Source organism: Macrobrachium nipponense, chromosome 23 (genome assembly GCF_015104395.2).
Source record: "Macrobrachium nipponense isolate FS-2020 chromosome 23, ASM1510439v2, whole genome shotgun sequence".
Classification (NCBI taxonomy): domain Eukaryota; kingdom Metazoa; phylum Arthropoda; class Malacostraca; order Decapoda; family Palaemonidae; genus Macrobrachium; species Macrobrachium nipponense.
In genome coordinates, this window is record NC_061090.1 from 23,856,138 (window position 1) to 23,869,007 (window position 12,870).

Here is a 12,870-nt window from a genome sequence, read left to right on the forward strand (position 1 = left end):
TTTTAAATGTTTAAGAAATTGCTTATTACCTAAATTGTTTTGGAATAGTAAATCCTAGTTACTGAAGTACATTTTTCAGTATTTCATTGAAAGAGCTCTCACACCTGTTAGCATTGTCATGCTCATAGTGTATAGTAGTTGTAAGAAGCTCTTCATATGATAAGACCAATTTCTTTACAATTTTTTTCCTGTTTAGAATATGTTGCTTAGATTAGAATTCTTATCTGTGCATTTTTTATTGTAAAATAAAAGCTTTACCAATAACCTCATATGGTTGGCCTGAAGTGAGTCCAGCCAGATGAGGTTTATAAATAAAGTAAACACAAGATAAATAGGAATCTTCTCCACAGGAATTTGTTACTTGTGATCACTGGATGCACATAGATATTGCTGGGGTCATGGAGAACCAGGATGAAGTCCCATATCTTGGAAAGGGCATGAGTGGACGACCTACAAGAACAATTGCAAACTTCATTGAACTTCTGGCAGTGGGTGACAGTGGACTTTAGAGTTGGTAACATATAAATGCTTAGTCTGAATTGAAATTTTGTTAAGTTTTTTATATGTTCATTAAAGTTTTGGGAACACGAAATGTACAAGGTCTTATACAGTCATAGGACTTTTTTTTTTTTTTGTCGATGTCACAGTTGGAGACATCAGAGTTGTAGCTTCCACAAATTTTACTCAGAGAGTGAGCTATATGTAAGACAGTGTAACATTTCATATACTCTTCAGCTGAGAGGTTTTTGTTATTATTTTTATATGTAAAGACATGAACATTAAATGAGAGACAATTTCAGTAATTCTACAATTTTTCAAGCCCTGACTCTGTAGAGGCTTGTTGAGAATTATTCATCCTTTGTAAAGCTGTCTTTGAAAAAATATGGGAAATTTCACTTGTGAATTTACCATTTAGTATAGTAATCTGTAATATACCGTCATCATTGTGCTGTGCATACCAGTTAATTGCACTAGTGCAGTAACTGGTAATTCTACAATATGTACTCTTTTGAACTGTCAGCAGTTTTTTATTAAATTTTTTGAAGATGTATATATATTAAATTTTAGTTACAATAAATGTTTTATATTTAAATTTTTTTTTATTATGCACTTTACAGTGTCAATATTTTCTGCAGGCTTTAGTCTTGTCATGATAATGGGCTCCATGATCTCATTCATTGTTGAAGAATGCATGATAACCTTTGCTGAATTTACATAGTTATTAATCATGGAAATCCTAACTACTACTACTACTGCTATTCAGGATGATAAACTATACAAAATACCGGTAAGAATTTGGTTTTTTTGTCTCTGTATGTACTATATTACAGTACAATACTTAGCCATTTTTTGTCTGGTACAGTAGAACCCAGGTTCTCAAATGTAGTAGAACTCAACATAATAGATTTTGGACACGAAAGTTCAAGTAAATTTTGCATCAAAGCTCGAATGAAAGACTGGAATCCGGTCCTATGAACCATATTATTTTTTTAAATCAACACAAAAGTGTTTCGGTCAGTTGCCACTAGGGGTGGTTGTTTAAAGGCATCTCGCCCTGTTGCTATTGTTTTGAGCAAGTACAAGCTTGCACAGGCATATTTCCTTAGTTTTTGTGGCTTTCTGCACTGTATTCTTATTGTCAAGGATCCCAAGACAGTCGCTGCAGACGAGCAGAAGAGGAAAACGGTAAGAACCACAATTGAACTTGAGGAGGAGCTTATTGAAAAGCATGAAAGAGTCATTTGTGTGGCTGATTTTTCATCTTATTTTTAATATTTTATTAATTTACTGTAATAATTAGGCTTGTTTTTCAATGTTTTATTATTAGCAACAATTTTTGTGCCTACCCATTACAGTACATATATACCTAGCCTATCCTATGACACTTGGTCAACCATCAACAATATGGCCGCATTGGATGTAGCCCAGTTTTTTATACAGTATAGATTTAAAAATACGATGTTATTTAACTCTGAACTTATTTAATGTTAATTTAAGTGTAATGTTTAGTATAAAAAGGCAAGGTTAGGGTAATAAGTTGTGGTGTTAAGAACAGATTAATCCATTTTCAGTTATTTCATATAGAAAAAATCTATTCACATTTCGACTGAATCACATCTTGACGCTTCTGGGACAGATTAGCGTCGAGGTCTGAGGTTCTACTTTATTTTAAATTTTGTTATCAGGGTAATTTGGTACAAAATAGCATTGCTGATACAGGTGTAGTGGTATTTCAGAAATTTATTAAATATTTACAGAATGTTCTTGCATAACCTTAAACAGTTGCAAAATGTTTGTCATGGTATCAAGGCTTAACTTGTGCTCATCCAGTGTATCCAATGAACATGAGAAGATTTTTGCACTACCATACTTTCTGTCAAAGACATTTTAGTATTGTTCATGAAGTGTTGTAACAAAGAAAGCAGTACCAGAGCAGTAGTTTCACTCATCACCAGTTGACAATCAAGTGTAGGACAGGCGATTGTGTGAATGGTGAACTGTCCAGTTGCAAGTACTTACGTATAGTGTGTGTGTATGTGTATGTTTGAGGGAACCTATGTGGGGAGATTACCTTATAAACCCCCCCCTTCTGATGATACTGTACACACATTATTGAGCACTGGCTTTGTGTCTTGGATGGTAGAACTATCCAGCTTACAAATGAATTGCCTATGTTTAAATCTAGACGAGAGAGGGTGTATGTCGAGTGAAGCAAAATACTTTGTACTGGAACAAAGAAATCATTATCTACATATATTGTGCCATGTAGACAGGCAGAGGAGCTTGGCTCAACAGTTTCTTTGTAGCCATTATCATCCCCAACTGTATTTTGTTTTGTTCATCCTTTTTCTTTAGAATCTTTCCACCTAACTGGCCAATTCTTTTCAAATTGTCTGAATTTTATCAAAATTGTTCTTGGATTATTCCTCTGAGCCAGCTCTTCGAGTTGCAAAAACTATGTACATAATTGGTAAAAAGGTTAATCTAAGTGGCATATAGAAATAAATATTTCTAGGAACCATGGTGTTAGAGAAAGTTAGGATAAGTCATAAACTTTACATTTTTTAGCATTTTATTAGTACACAAATGTTTTTTCACCCCGTTTTCATAAAAATCTATGTTGGGGAGTTTTACATTATTTCGTCTATACATTTTTAGTTTTTATTTTCTTTGGTAATTGGGTCAATACAAAAAGCATGTGAGTGTGCTCAAAACGTATGGTATTGTATTTTTATACAAAAACATAAAAAATGCCTCACAATCATACCATACACACAGAAACTGTACAGTCAGACAATATGCATAGGCCAAAATACTCAAGCATCTTATTATATTTTATACAATACCCAGTGTTGAAATTTCTGGTCAGCCAGTGGATACCCTAGTAAGGTGGGTTACTGCTCCGCCTGCTCAGAGGTAAAGCACTTCTCATCACACATAAGAACTTCAGTCTTTTAGCCTATAGGTCACAAATGAGTAACTTTTTACATGTTAATCCATCACAAATACACTACTTGATAATAATTACTTGATAATAAGAAAAGTCTTAATTGTAAAGTTTTACATGACTATAGAGATGATAATCTTTGGTAAAATACACAAAGACTTGTGGTTGTCCTCTTAATTAGGGGTTACTACAGGGAAATAATGGAACAAGCATTTAGGACAAGCTGTCCTTCCTTTAGGGCAATAAAACATTTAATAATGGGAAACATTCTGTGGGTACACAACCAATCTCTTGCACACCAAGAAACAACCTGGCTAATTAAAATTTTTTGTACAATCAGATGCTATGGGTATAACAAAACTTTAAATAATTAGGTAACTGTATTGCATTGCTTTATATATGTGACTGCCTGCCATCCCATAAGCCATCTGTTTGTGCAAGTACAAAAAATATACTTCATAATTACCTTTAAAATTGGAAATAAATTACTTTATAAAAATAAACTTAAGAAGTAAGTGATGACAAAATTACAAATAAGAATAATGTGCAGTTTTTAAAATTAGGCAGAAATTTTTTCAAACTGTTAACATATACTGGATGTGTTTAACCTTTAGAGGAAAATAAACTACTATACTCTTATTTTATTAAAAAATGCACTGCAGAAGATGGATGTGTATTAGATTAATTTCTAAAAATTAAGATAAATTTTTACAGACTCTCCAATAGATGTTAACAGACTTAGACAATGATAATTTGAAGTGAAATTATACTGTTAAGTTTAAACTAACTTGTGCATAGTTACTTGAACATCTCCGAACAGAACTAAGTTGCTAAAATTAATAGTATAAAATTTCCATAGATGAAATGAAAAATAATATATATTACTCAATATACTATTAGTGGCTTAAAAATGTTATTTCAGCTACTTTGTACTAAAAACAAAAGATATTTCTTTAAAAAAAAAACCCGAAAAAAAGCTACTTTGCAAAATAAACCTTAATTTTAGTCTGCTACCAATTCACAAACTAAGTCTGACTTTCAATATTTTTAGGACCTTTTGATGTGATAAAGCAATATTTTTTATATTTCTTAATAACCAGGTTTTGAGTACTTATTGTAAGAAATGTTACTACTGTATTCCTCTAAATGCAATGCTTGCAATATAAAAATACAAATGCCATATTTCCAGGCTTATGCAAGAGACTAGAAACACCGTAGTAGATAATAATAAAGAGGCAGGAGAATGGAATGAACTCACACATGCTAAAACAAGGGTCTTTTCTCAACAAAAACGAAAAAAAAATATTAAAGGACTTGTAGTGGCATTTCAGATTTGTGTGATCTGAATTTAGAAGCTTTTGGTAACCTCATTGTATATACTGGAGAAATTAAAAGGATTCCCCTCCAGACAGACAAAATTTTAGCTCATCACAGCAAGTCATTTTGTGTATGGGAAAAATGTCAGGGTTTCTTGGAGTAACCAGAGGCATAGTAGGATAGGGTTAAGGAGGGGCATAAACAGTTTAAAGAAAAGTTTGTTACAAGCCGCTGCCATGCTACCGCAAGTTTTAGGCTCTTAGTGAGGCAGTTACTTGTACTCCATATAAATACTGTCTTTTTTAGTGATTTATCCACCCAATATTTTTGCTAATGACAAAACAAGCCTTCTGAAGCCGAAGAGAAAAAAAGTGTATAGCATAGTAAAAAGAGTAATTTTAACAATATCTCCTGAAAAATAATACACTGTAGTTTTGTCCACTACAAAGAAGATAGTATACTGTACTTTGGTCTGAATGTTGTATTAAAAAATGGTGCATGTCTGTAAAGGTTTTACAAGAAATGTATAATAATATTTTGACAATATTATACATGCAACATAACCATCAAAACCTTATGCTACTGAAAAATGGTCATGGGAGGGAGGAAGGGGGAAGAGCTAAAAACACTTTGCAAACAAGACTCAATATGAATATTCTGTTCTACAAATCACAGTTAATGTGGAAGTTGTTTCACTGCCTCAAATAATATTTATATACATATGTATATATATATATACTTATTTACTGATATATACAAGTATATATCTATATTACTGATATATACAAGTATATATCTATATTAAGTAATATATATATAAATAAATACATAGTGAATAAGGGGCAACAAATCAAGGATACAAAAGCTAAGCAAAAGTAAATGTTCATAAACTGCTTAGAAATCCACTTGCCATGTATGTATACTGTACTCTCTCTGGTCAACTGACGAGCTAATTCAAGCTTTTAACAGTCCTTCCCACACTATGCCAAACTTGAGTTTTATTAGCGAGGATACATAAGTCAATCTAGTGCAATGGTATTTAGTTCCAATTCCTCAAATTAATATCTTCGTCAAATGCACATTGCTGAAATAATGTCCATTACCCACATTTACCCCTCTAAATTTTGTTGCCTTATATTTGGAAACTTATCCCAGTTTCAAGTTTAAACATTTATATATATATATATATAAAACTACCATCTTTGACTGTCTGCTTTACATATTTTAGATGATGTTCAGGGCCTATAAACTTGTGACATCCTAAAAAAAAAAAAAACCATGATATAAATATCTGAAAATGTTTGGTAGAAAGAAAAACGAACAGTTAAGCTAGCTATTAACTATCAAGATGGAAACAAGGTATGTGATCTGACCATAAAATAAAGGAAAAGGAATTTTCCAGAAATTTAATCCTTGGTATAATTACACAAACTTGGAATGAAAAATTACCCACTCTTGTTCTTTACAATAGGATGTCTTTTTATAACAGCTGTCTCTATGTTAATCTTTCCAGGTTAAGAGTACTATGCCCCAATAAATAACATTACTAGCAATTGAAAGTGACAAATATGGTGATACTATTATAGTGGCCTAATAAATTATGTTGTATGGATAAATTTCTATGGACTGCTTGATGACTTAACCCATAGGCAACATCAGTGCCTAAACCAAATACCATTATACTAAATTGGCTAGTGTGTCTGACTAATGTTACAAAATGATTCTTGATATAATCCATTTCAATTTCTTTCCATTCTAAGGTGCCTCCATCTGAAATATCACTTTTTATATATACAAGTTTACTGTATTTAAAGAAGTCTGCAAAAAAAATTTTTTTCTTTTACTTTGATGAAACTAATTATGCAGAATACAGTTGTGCAACTGAACCAAGTTATATGGTGTGAATACACTGTTTTCCAATCCAAGACAATTACCATCACCTCTGATATTTCAGTGAGGCACTACAAGTTCACAGCTGATGAATAAGATGCAAGTTGGTTGCCACTGGCAGCATGCTTACATGAAAAGACACTGACTTTAAATAAGTAGAAAATGCATTACAGTTGGAGTGGTTGCACATATCAGAGAAGAATAAGGAGTACTACAGATGAAAGAAAATGAAAAATGTATGGAAAGCAATGCCTTTGTAACTGAAGGGTGATGTTTACTTTACAGGTAGTGAAAATATTAATATCACATTAACTATTTTCTATTATTCAATAATCTGTAAGCAATTACAGACAAACCAAAACATAAAAATGAATACATCTGCTATCAGCTCCTTTGGACTTTTCTAACAATACAACCACTCCAATGCCATGCCTACAGGACAGGACTGTACACTTAACCATGATCCACTTATCAGATTTATCGCAGAACATTATACACAGTTGTGACCACAAAAAAACTGTGGCCAGCCCAACATTCTAGCATTGTTACCAATTTTCTTGAAAAAAGAGGCAGTCAGTCACGTTGTGTATAAATTATGAATGATTGATTTACTGCTACAGTTCTGCAGTATGATGTGAAATGCATAATGCATGAGAAGGATGAAGGTACAATGAGATTAAAATACAATGAATTAACATGAAATGCCTTCTCATACAGTAGTGACCTTAAACTACTACCATAGAAAAACCTTATCTTAAAATCAATTCTTCCTTCTGCTGAGATTACTCAGCACCTATCACTCATGCTACAAATGACACCCCTCATTCTATGTTAGTTAAGCATTGCTAATGTTAACGGATTCTGTATAAATCATGTAAATGTTATCATTAACTTCTCAATCATATTGCACTTGCTGACAGGTGTATTACTGTAACAACTCTTTGGAAAGGTATTCTTTAATTAGGCAAGAATGCAAAAGTGCCATCAAATCTGGACAAAAAAAAAACCCAAATCCAAATGATAACCTTGCTGGAAAAACTGCTCGTTTAATGTTTATCACAACATTTGCATAGGCAAGTAGTCCTACTCTGAGATGCAATACTAGTCAAATGTTAAAAGGGAAAATAAATGTTTCCCTGTTAGTAACGGATGAACTCTACCTAATTTCATAGAAAAAAAATTCAAGACGATCAAATGAAGTTCTGGGAGCAGCAAGTACAGATAAGTTTATTTTATTTATGCAAATTCACCTCTGCATTTCCCGTGGGCCAAATAAATCTGAACAGTATACGCATTAACTGTAAATTTTAAATTTTACATATTTCCCCAAAAATATCCTGTCATTTCCAAATACACTAGTTAAGCATAAAAATGTTACAACACCTATGGCCATATTACTTAAATGGAAGAATTTTTCATGATTGAGATACTGCCAATAACTTGGACAAATTACTTACCCATTAATCAGTCAACCTTGCATTTACAACTTCCACCAAATTAGTCACAGAGCCTTTTTCATAGTGCTGTATTAATATAAACAGTACTACGAATATGACATGCTTATACCACAACTTAAGTTTATGTCTTATATTCTATAAAAATTTAAGCTAACATTTTCTCATACAACCTCATGAAAAAGTGAATGTAATGCAATGATGTGATGATCAACACCAATGTGATGAATGGAAGCAGACGTGACTGACAACACCCCTTCTGATTCTCCCCGTGCTGCTGCTCTACAGTGGAGAGTGAGAGAGACTGGCTATCAAAATCACCAGAGTTCTAGGACCAATAAGAAATCAAGGATATCAAATTCAATCATCTTAATACTATGCATGAGGGTATAGGAAGGGCTGAGGGACGAGCAAATTATTAAGGGGAGGGAATGGAAAGGAAGGATCCTAACCTACATTTATGTCATTTTTCACATACAATGAAATCAACATATGAGACAAAGAGAGGATTCTTTAATATTTTTTTTTCTTTTTATTATTTTTTTGCATCTTTCACTCTCCATTTCATCTCTTGGGTCACAATTGTGGAAGTCCACTGGTAAAATTGTCATCACGTGTTTGAGCGGTTTATGGTTGTCATAAAAAAAAGTAACTACTATAATGTAAACGCTCTAGTTTGGTGTAGTCATTTTGTCTTGCTAAGTGGCATTTCAAAATTGTGGCCCTAATTTCTTGGTTCAAGTGCCCGTTTATATCCTCACTGTTCTGTGTTCTGGTGCGACAGGCATTGCCACAACATCAAGAAAGGTTGTGAAAAAATTGGCATAAATGCATATTATGGGCAAGATATGTTGAGATGCAACCATTTTTGAGTTCTTTGGAGTTATTGCCAATGGAGTTTGTCAATTCAAACTCCTGTTGAGTACATAAATATTCAGTGACTAAACTGTGAAATACTGTATACAAGATTTTGATATTCTTATAAGTTACCCTTAGAGCAAAGGCTGCTGCTGTGATGAGACTTTTCCATGTACAGATATGAAATGAATAATGGAACTACATCGATGATATTTCTAAAATAAATACAAGTGAGATTTACTAAACATGCATACAATTCTTGCTCATAACTTTTGAAATGCCAATTTGTTCAACTAACCCAATGCTAGTTTGACCCTCGAAACATGCGGGCCAAAACAGGCGGTGGTGTATCCCATATTTCCCCGAGTATGAAACTAGAAAATGACCGTAACAGCATTGATCACTTGTATAACATAATTACAATTATGTTATAATTGTAATAATTATGTAATAATTATGTAATAATTACAGTACAATGGGTATATTACTAGAAATGTTGGCACGTCGGTGACCGTTGACTGACGGGGGATGCCGCTCGAGCGACCATCAGCCTCTCAGATTATATCCAACTTTTTGTTGAAATTTATGTTTTGCTCTGCACAAAAGTCTCGCGTGAGAGGAATGCAGTTGAGATATTCGCAGATTTTACACTCGTATATGGGCGTGACATAGAAGAGTATTATAAGCGCTGTGAGCATCACCACCACGGCCACCAGACACACCCAGATGAGCAACACCTTCCTCCGTTTGTCGTACGGACCAAATGACACAAACGGTAGCAGTGCATAAGAAAGCAGGAACCCAAAGATGAAACCGAATATGTGGGCATAATTATCAACCCACGGTAAGAGCCCCACTAGGAAAAGTGTTACGGTCATGGCCACTAGTTTTCCTAAAACCCTCCAAGGGTTCTGCATCATCTGCCAACTGTTGATAAATTCCACAAACACACAGGCCAACAGCCCAAACTGAGAACCTGAAGGACCAACTTCTGCCCGGTACGGAACAAAAATCGCAGAGGCAAGGTTGCCTGCAATGCCTGAAACGATGTAGATTATTCCAATACGCACAGGACCAGCCAGCTTCTCCACGTCTCGCATTAGATAGTATTGCAGTATTACCGAGATGAACAGGTGAATAATTCTGGAAAACAATCATGAAATTAACCATAGGAACTTAATTTTTTTTTCTATTAGCAAACAATGATCTATTTTCATTAACAATAAATTGAAATTGATTCTGTAAAACCTCATATTCTGAAACTTTTCTAATGTCATTAATATAGAAAAACCTGCAAAATGTGTTAGCACTGCAGTTATTCTACTGTATTACCAATCTTTACAGCTAAATGTAAAATGCTCTTACTTTTTGTATACAAATACAATGCTTATAATAAAAACCATTGTAACATCTTTTAGTCTTACCTTATTATTCAGGTAAACTAATAAGAAGATGGAAATATTATAAAAAGTTACAAACCCACTTGGAAAGAAATCTTCTACTTCTCATTCTTACCCTGCATGAATAAATAACGATGTCCACAATCTATAAAACTGGTCTGGAACATCAGGGTTGTGGAACGGTATCATACCACATACGTTGTTCAAACAGGAAACCTGAAAAAATACAAGTGATACAGAAAAAATACTAGTGATACAGAAAGTGGATGTGTGAGAGAGAGAGAGAGCAAAACATTACAACCAAGCAATAAAATTTACAATTATGCATCTAATCTCACAACATAATTTTCCAAGTCAGTCAGTCACTTTTTTATTTAATCTTATGCAATCAGATTGTAACTCTGGCTAAAAATTTCATATAAAAACTGAAAAAGAGGAATAAATGCTATAAAATAGCATCAACTTTGTATACCTTAACATGACAATGTCTAAAAAAAAAAAAAAAAAAAAAAATTAAAATCCATGTGCAAATTTTACCTTAATATGACAATGTCTGAAAAAAAAAAAGTTTAAAATCCAGGTGCAAATTTTACTGAACTGACTAATCTAGAAGTGACAACCTTCACAAAACCATTATAACCTACCTGAGAGCAAAGCGTAGCTTCTTCATGGAAGTAGCCACGCACAAAATTACAGTACTCCCGAGTTGTTATTCTGCATTCCCCATGAATTCCTATACAGCATGGGTGGCCAATAACTTCACATGCCATATGTTCTGCGGTATTGACTTTTTTAACAGCTGCTATTCTTTTTCTACAGATTGGCCACCTTGTAATATCGTCGGGCCATTCATGAGGGGGTACTGAAGCTGGCTCTTTGCAGAAACTGAAATACAGAGATTACTCAATACACTGTATGTTAAGCATTGAAAAATCTCAATTAAACTATACATTTATGTTTTAACCAAAAAGAAAAACCTCAACAGTGCCATAAATTACTACTTACTTTGGATCTTGGCCGCAAACTGACCCAGAAAGGCGTCCATCAGGTCCTTTTGCAAGCTCGCTCCACTTTTTCCATACTGATAACCTTGTCTGAAATGAGATAAAAGAAAGTAAGCAACCATAATACAGTAGCACATTGTGTGGACTAAAATATTTTGGACAGACATATCATATGAATGAATGCTGTTGAAATGTCAAAGTTACAAATGATTATCTTCTCAAGTCCCAGGGATTTTGATTCAGGTCTCACTAACAACAGACTCTTAGTACTAATTCTCTTATCTTGTCTTGAAGAAGTGTTTCAGATAAAAAGATATATATGCAACAGCATCCTCTAATGTAATACTATCTAACAGGCAGAATTCCACCTGGTATTTATTTAAACAACCATTTAATTACAATCTTTCAATTTTCAGTACTATAAAAAAACTATGTAAAGTTCCATAAATTCTATTTTCTATCCAGGCTAAAAGTCAAAATATTCAAAAGGAGATAAACTGAAAAATGTATACTGTAATATAAAGAATACAAAAAGAGCATTTAAGTTGGCCAAGGGAAGGCCCCTTCCCCCCACTTTTTTTCTAAGAATGGTATTAACCAGGGATGTAAGGACTGGGGTTAGTCCAGACTGATATTGTACAAGATCAACAATGGAAGTGGAGTGCCAGGTGCATGCAGAAGGGATGCCTATTATAATACTGGAGGGGAAAAAAATGAGGGAATAGGAACTTGGGAGGGATTAAGAGATGGAAAAATCCTTACCGAATCCATGTCTCCTTGACCCAGAGGCTTAAGGAATATCAGCAGAACACAATGTTAGTTAGCAACATATATACTTACATACAAATACTAACAAGGTTTGAATATTTATATGATATTCTTGAAGAGCTTTAGTAGAAAAATGAGCTGTTAACAAATGTTACAGTATTCAGGTGAAAACATCCATGAAATACATACGAAAATTACTTCAGATGGTAAACAGTTATTAAGTAATACCCAAGCTAAGTTACTTGTGAGTTGGAAAAGTAAATCTTATTAGTGAGCAGAACCACTTTTATCAACTAGTATTTTTACATAAAAACATTTCAAGTCAAAACACTTGGTGAAGATCACACTAAATTAAAATATACGTACATTTCCCCTAACACACTTTGTGTACATTATATAGATTACCAACACATATACTAAAAGAGAGATAAAACCTAACTTCTGCTGTCATTTTTATTAAAAATGACTAAAATGAAAAAGCTGAAAATTTCAACACAGTCCTGTCATATACGTATACTGAACACACTAAAAAATGTATACTATTTCAAAGGAGTTTTTATCACAGTCCTGTCATGTATACTGAACACACTAAAAATGTTTACTGTTTCAAAGGTGTTAAGTTCAATAAAATTAAAAAATGCAACAAAATTCCTCTTAAAATATGTATTTTTCAAATGTAAGCCCACATGCACTTATCCTCAATGCTTCTAATCAAGCCATATCTACCCAAA

General features: G+C 33.4%; 2 protein-coding genes across 2 annotated transcripts in view; one reads left to right on the forward strand and one right to left on the reverse strand.

Annotated features, from left to right (window-relative positions):
- The window catches only part of LOC135197290 (cytosol aminopeptidase-like), a 56,606-nt gene extending 55,513 nt beyond the window's left edge, over positions 1-1,093 (forward strand). The window contains exon 11 of the mRNA XM_064224427.1: positions 351-1,093. Coding sequence (XP_064080497.1) covers positions 351-509 — 159 coding nt within the window. The 3' untranslated portion in view covers positions 510-1,093. The remainder of the gene's footprint in view (positions 1-350) is intronic.
- Positions 1,094-3,055: 1,962 nt separating this feature from the next.
- The window catches only part of LOC135199486 (inactive rhomboid protein 1-like), a 308,328-nt gene continuing 298,513 nt past the window's right edge, over positions 3,056-12,870 (reverse strand). The window contains 5 exon segments of the mRNA XM_064227580.1: positions 3,056-10,110; positions 10,483-10,583; positions 11,012-11,252; positions 11,373-11,461; positions 12,134-12,160. Coding sequence (XP_064083650.1) covers positions 9,522-10,110; positions 10,483-10,583; positions 11,012-11,252; positions 11,373-11,461; positions 12,134-12,160 — 1,047 coding nt within the window. The 3' untranslated portion in view covers positions 3,056-9,521.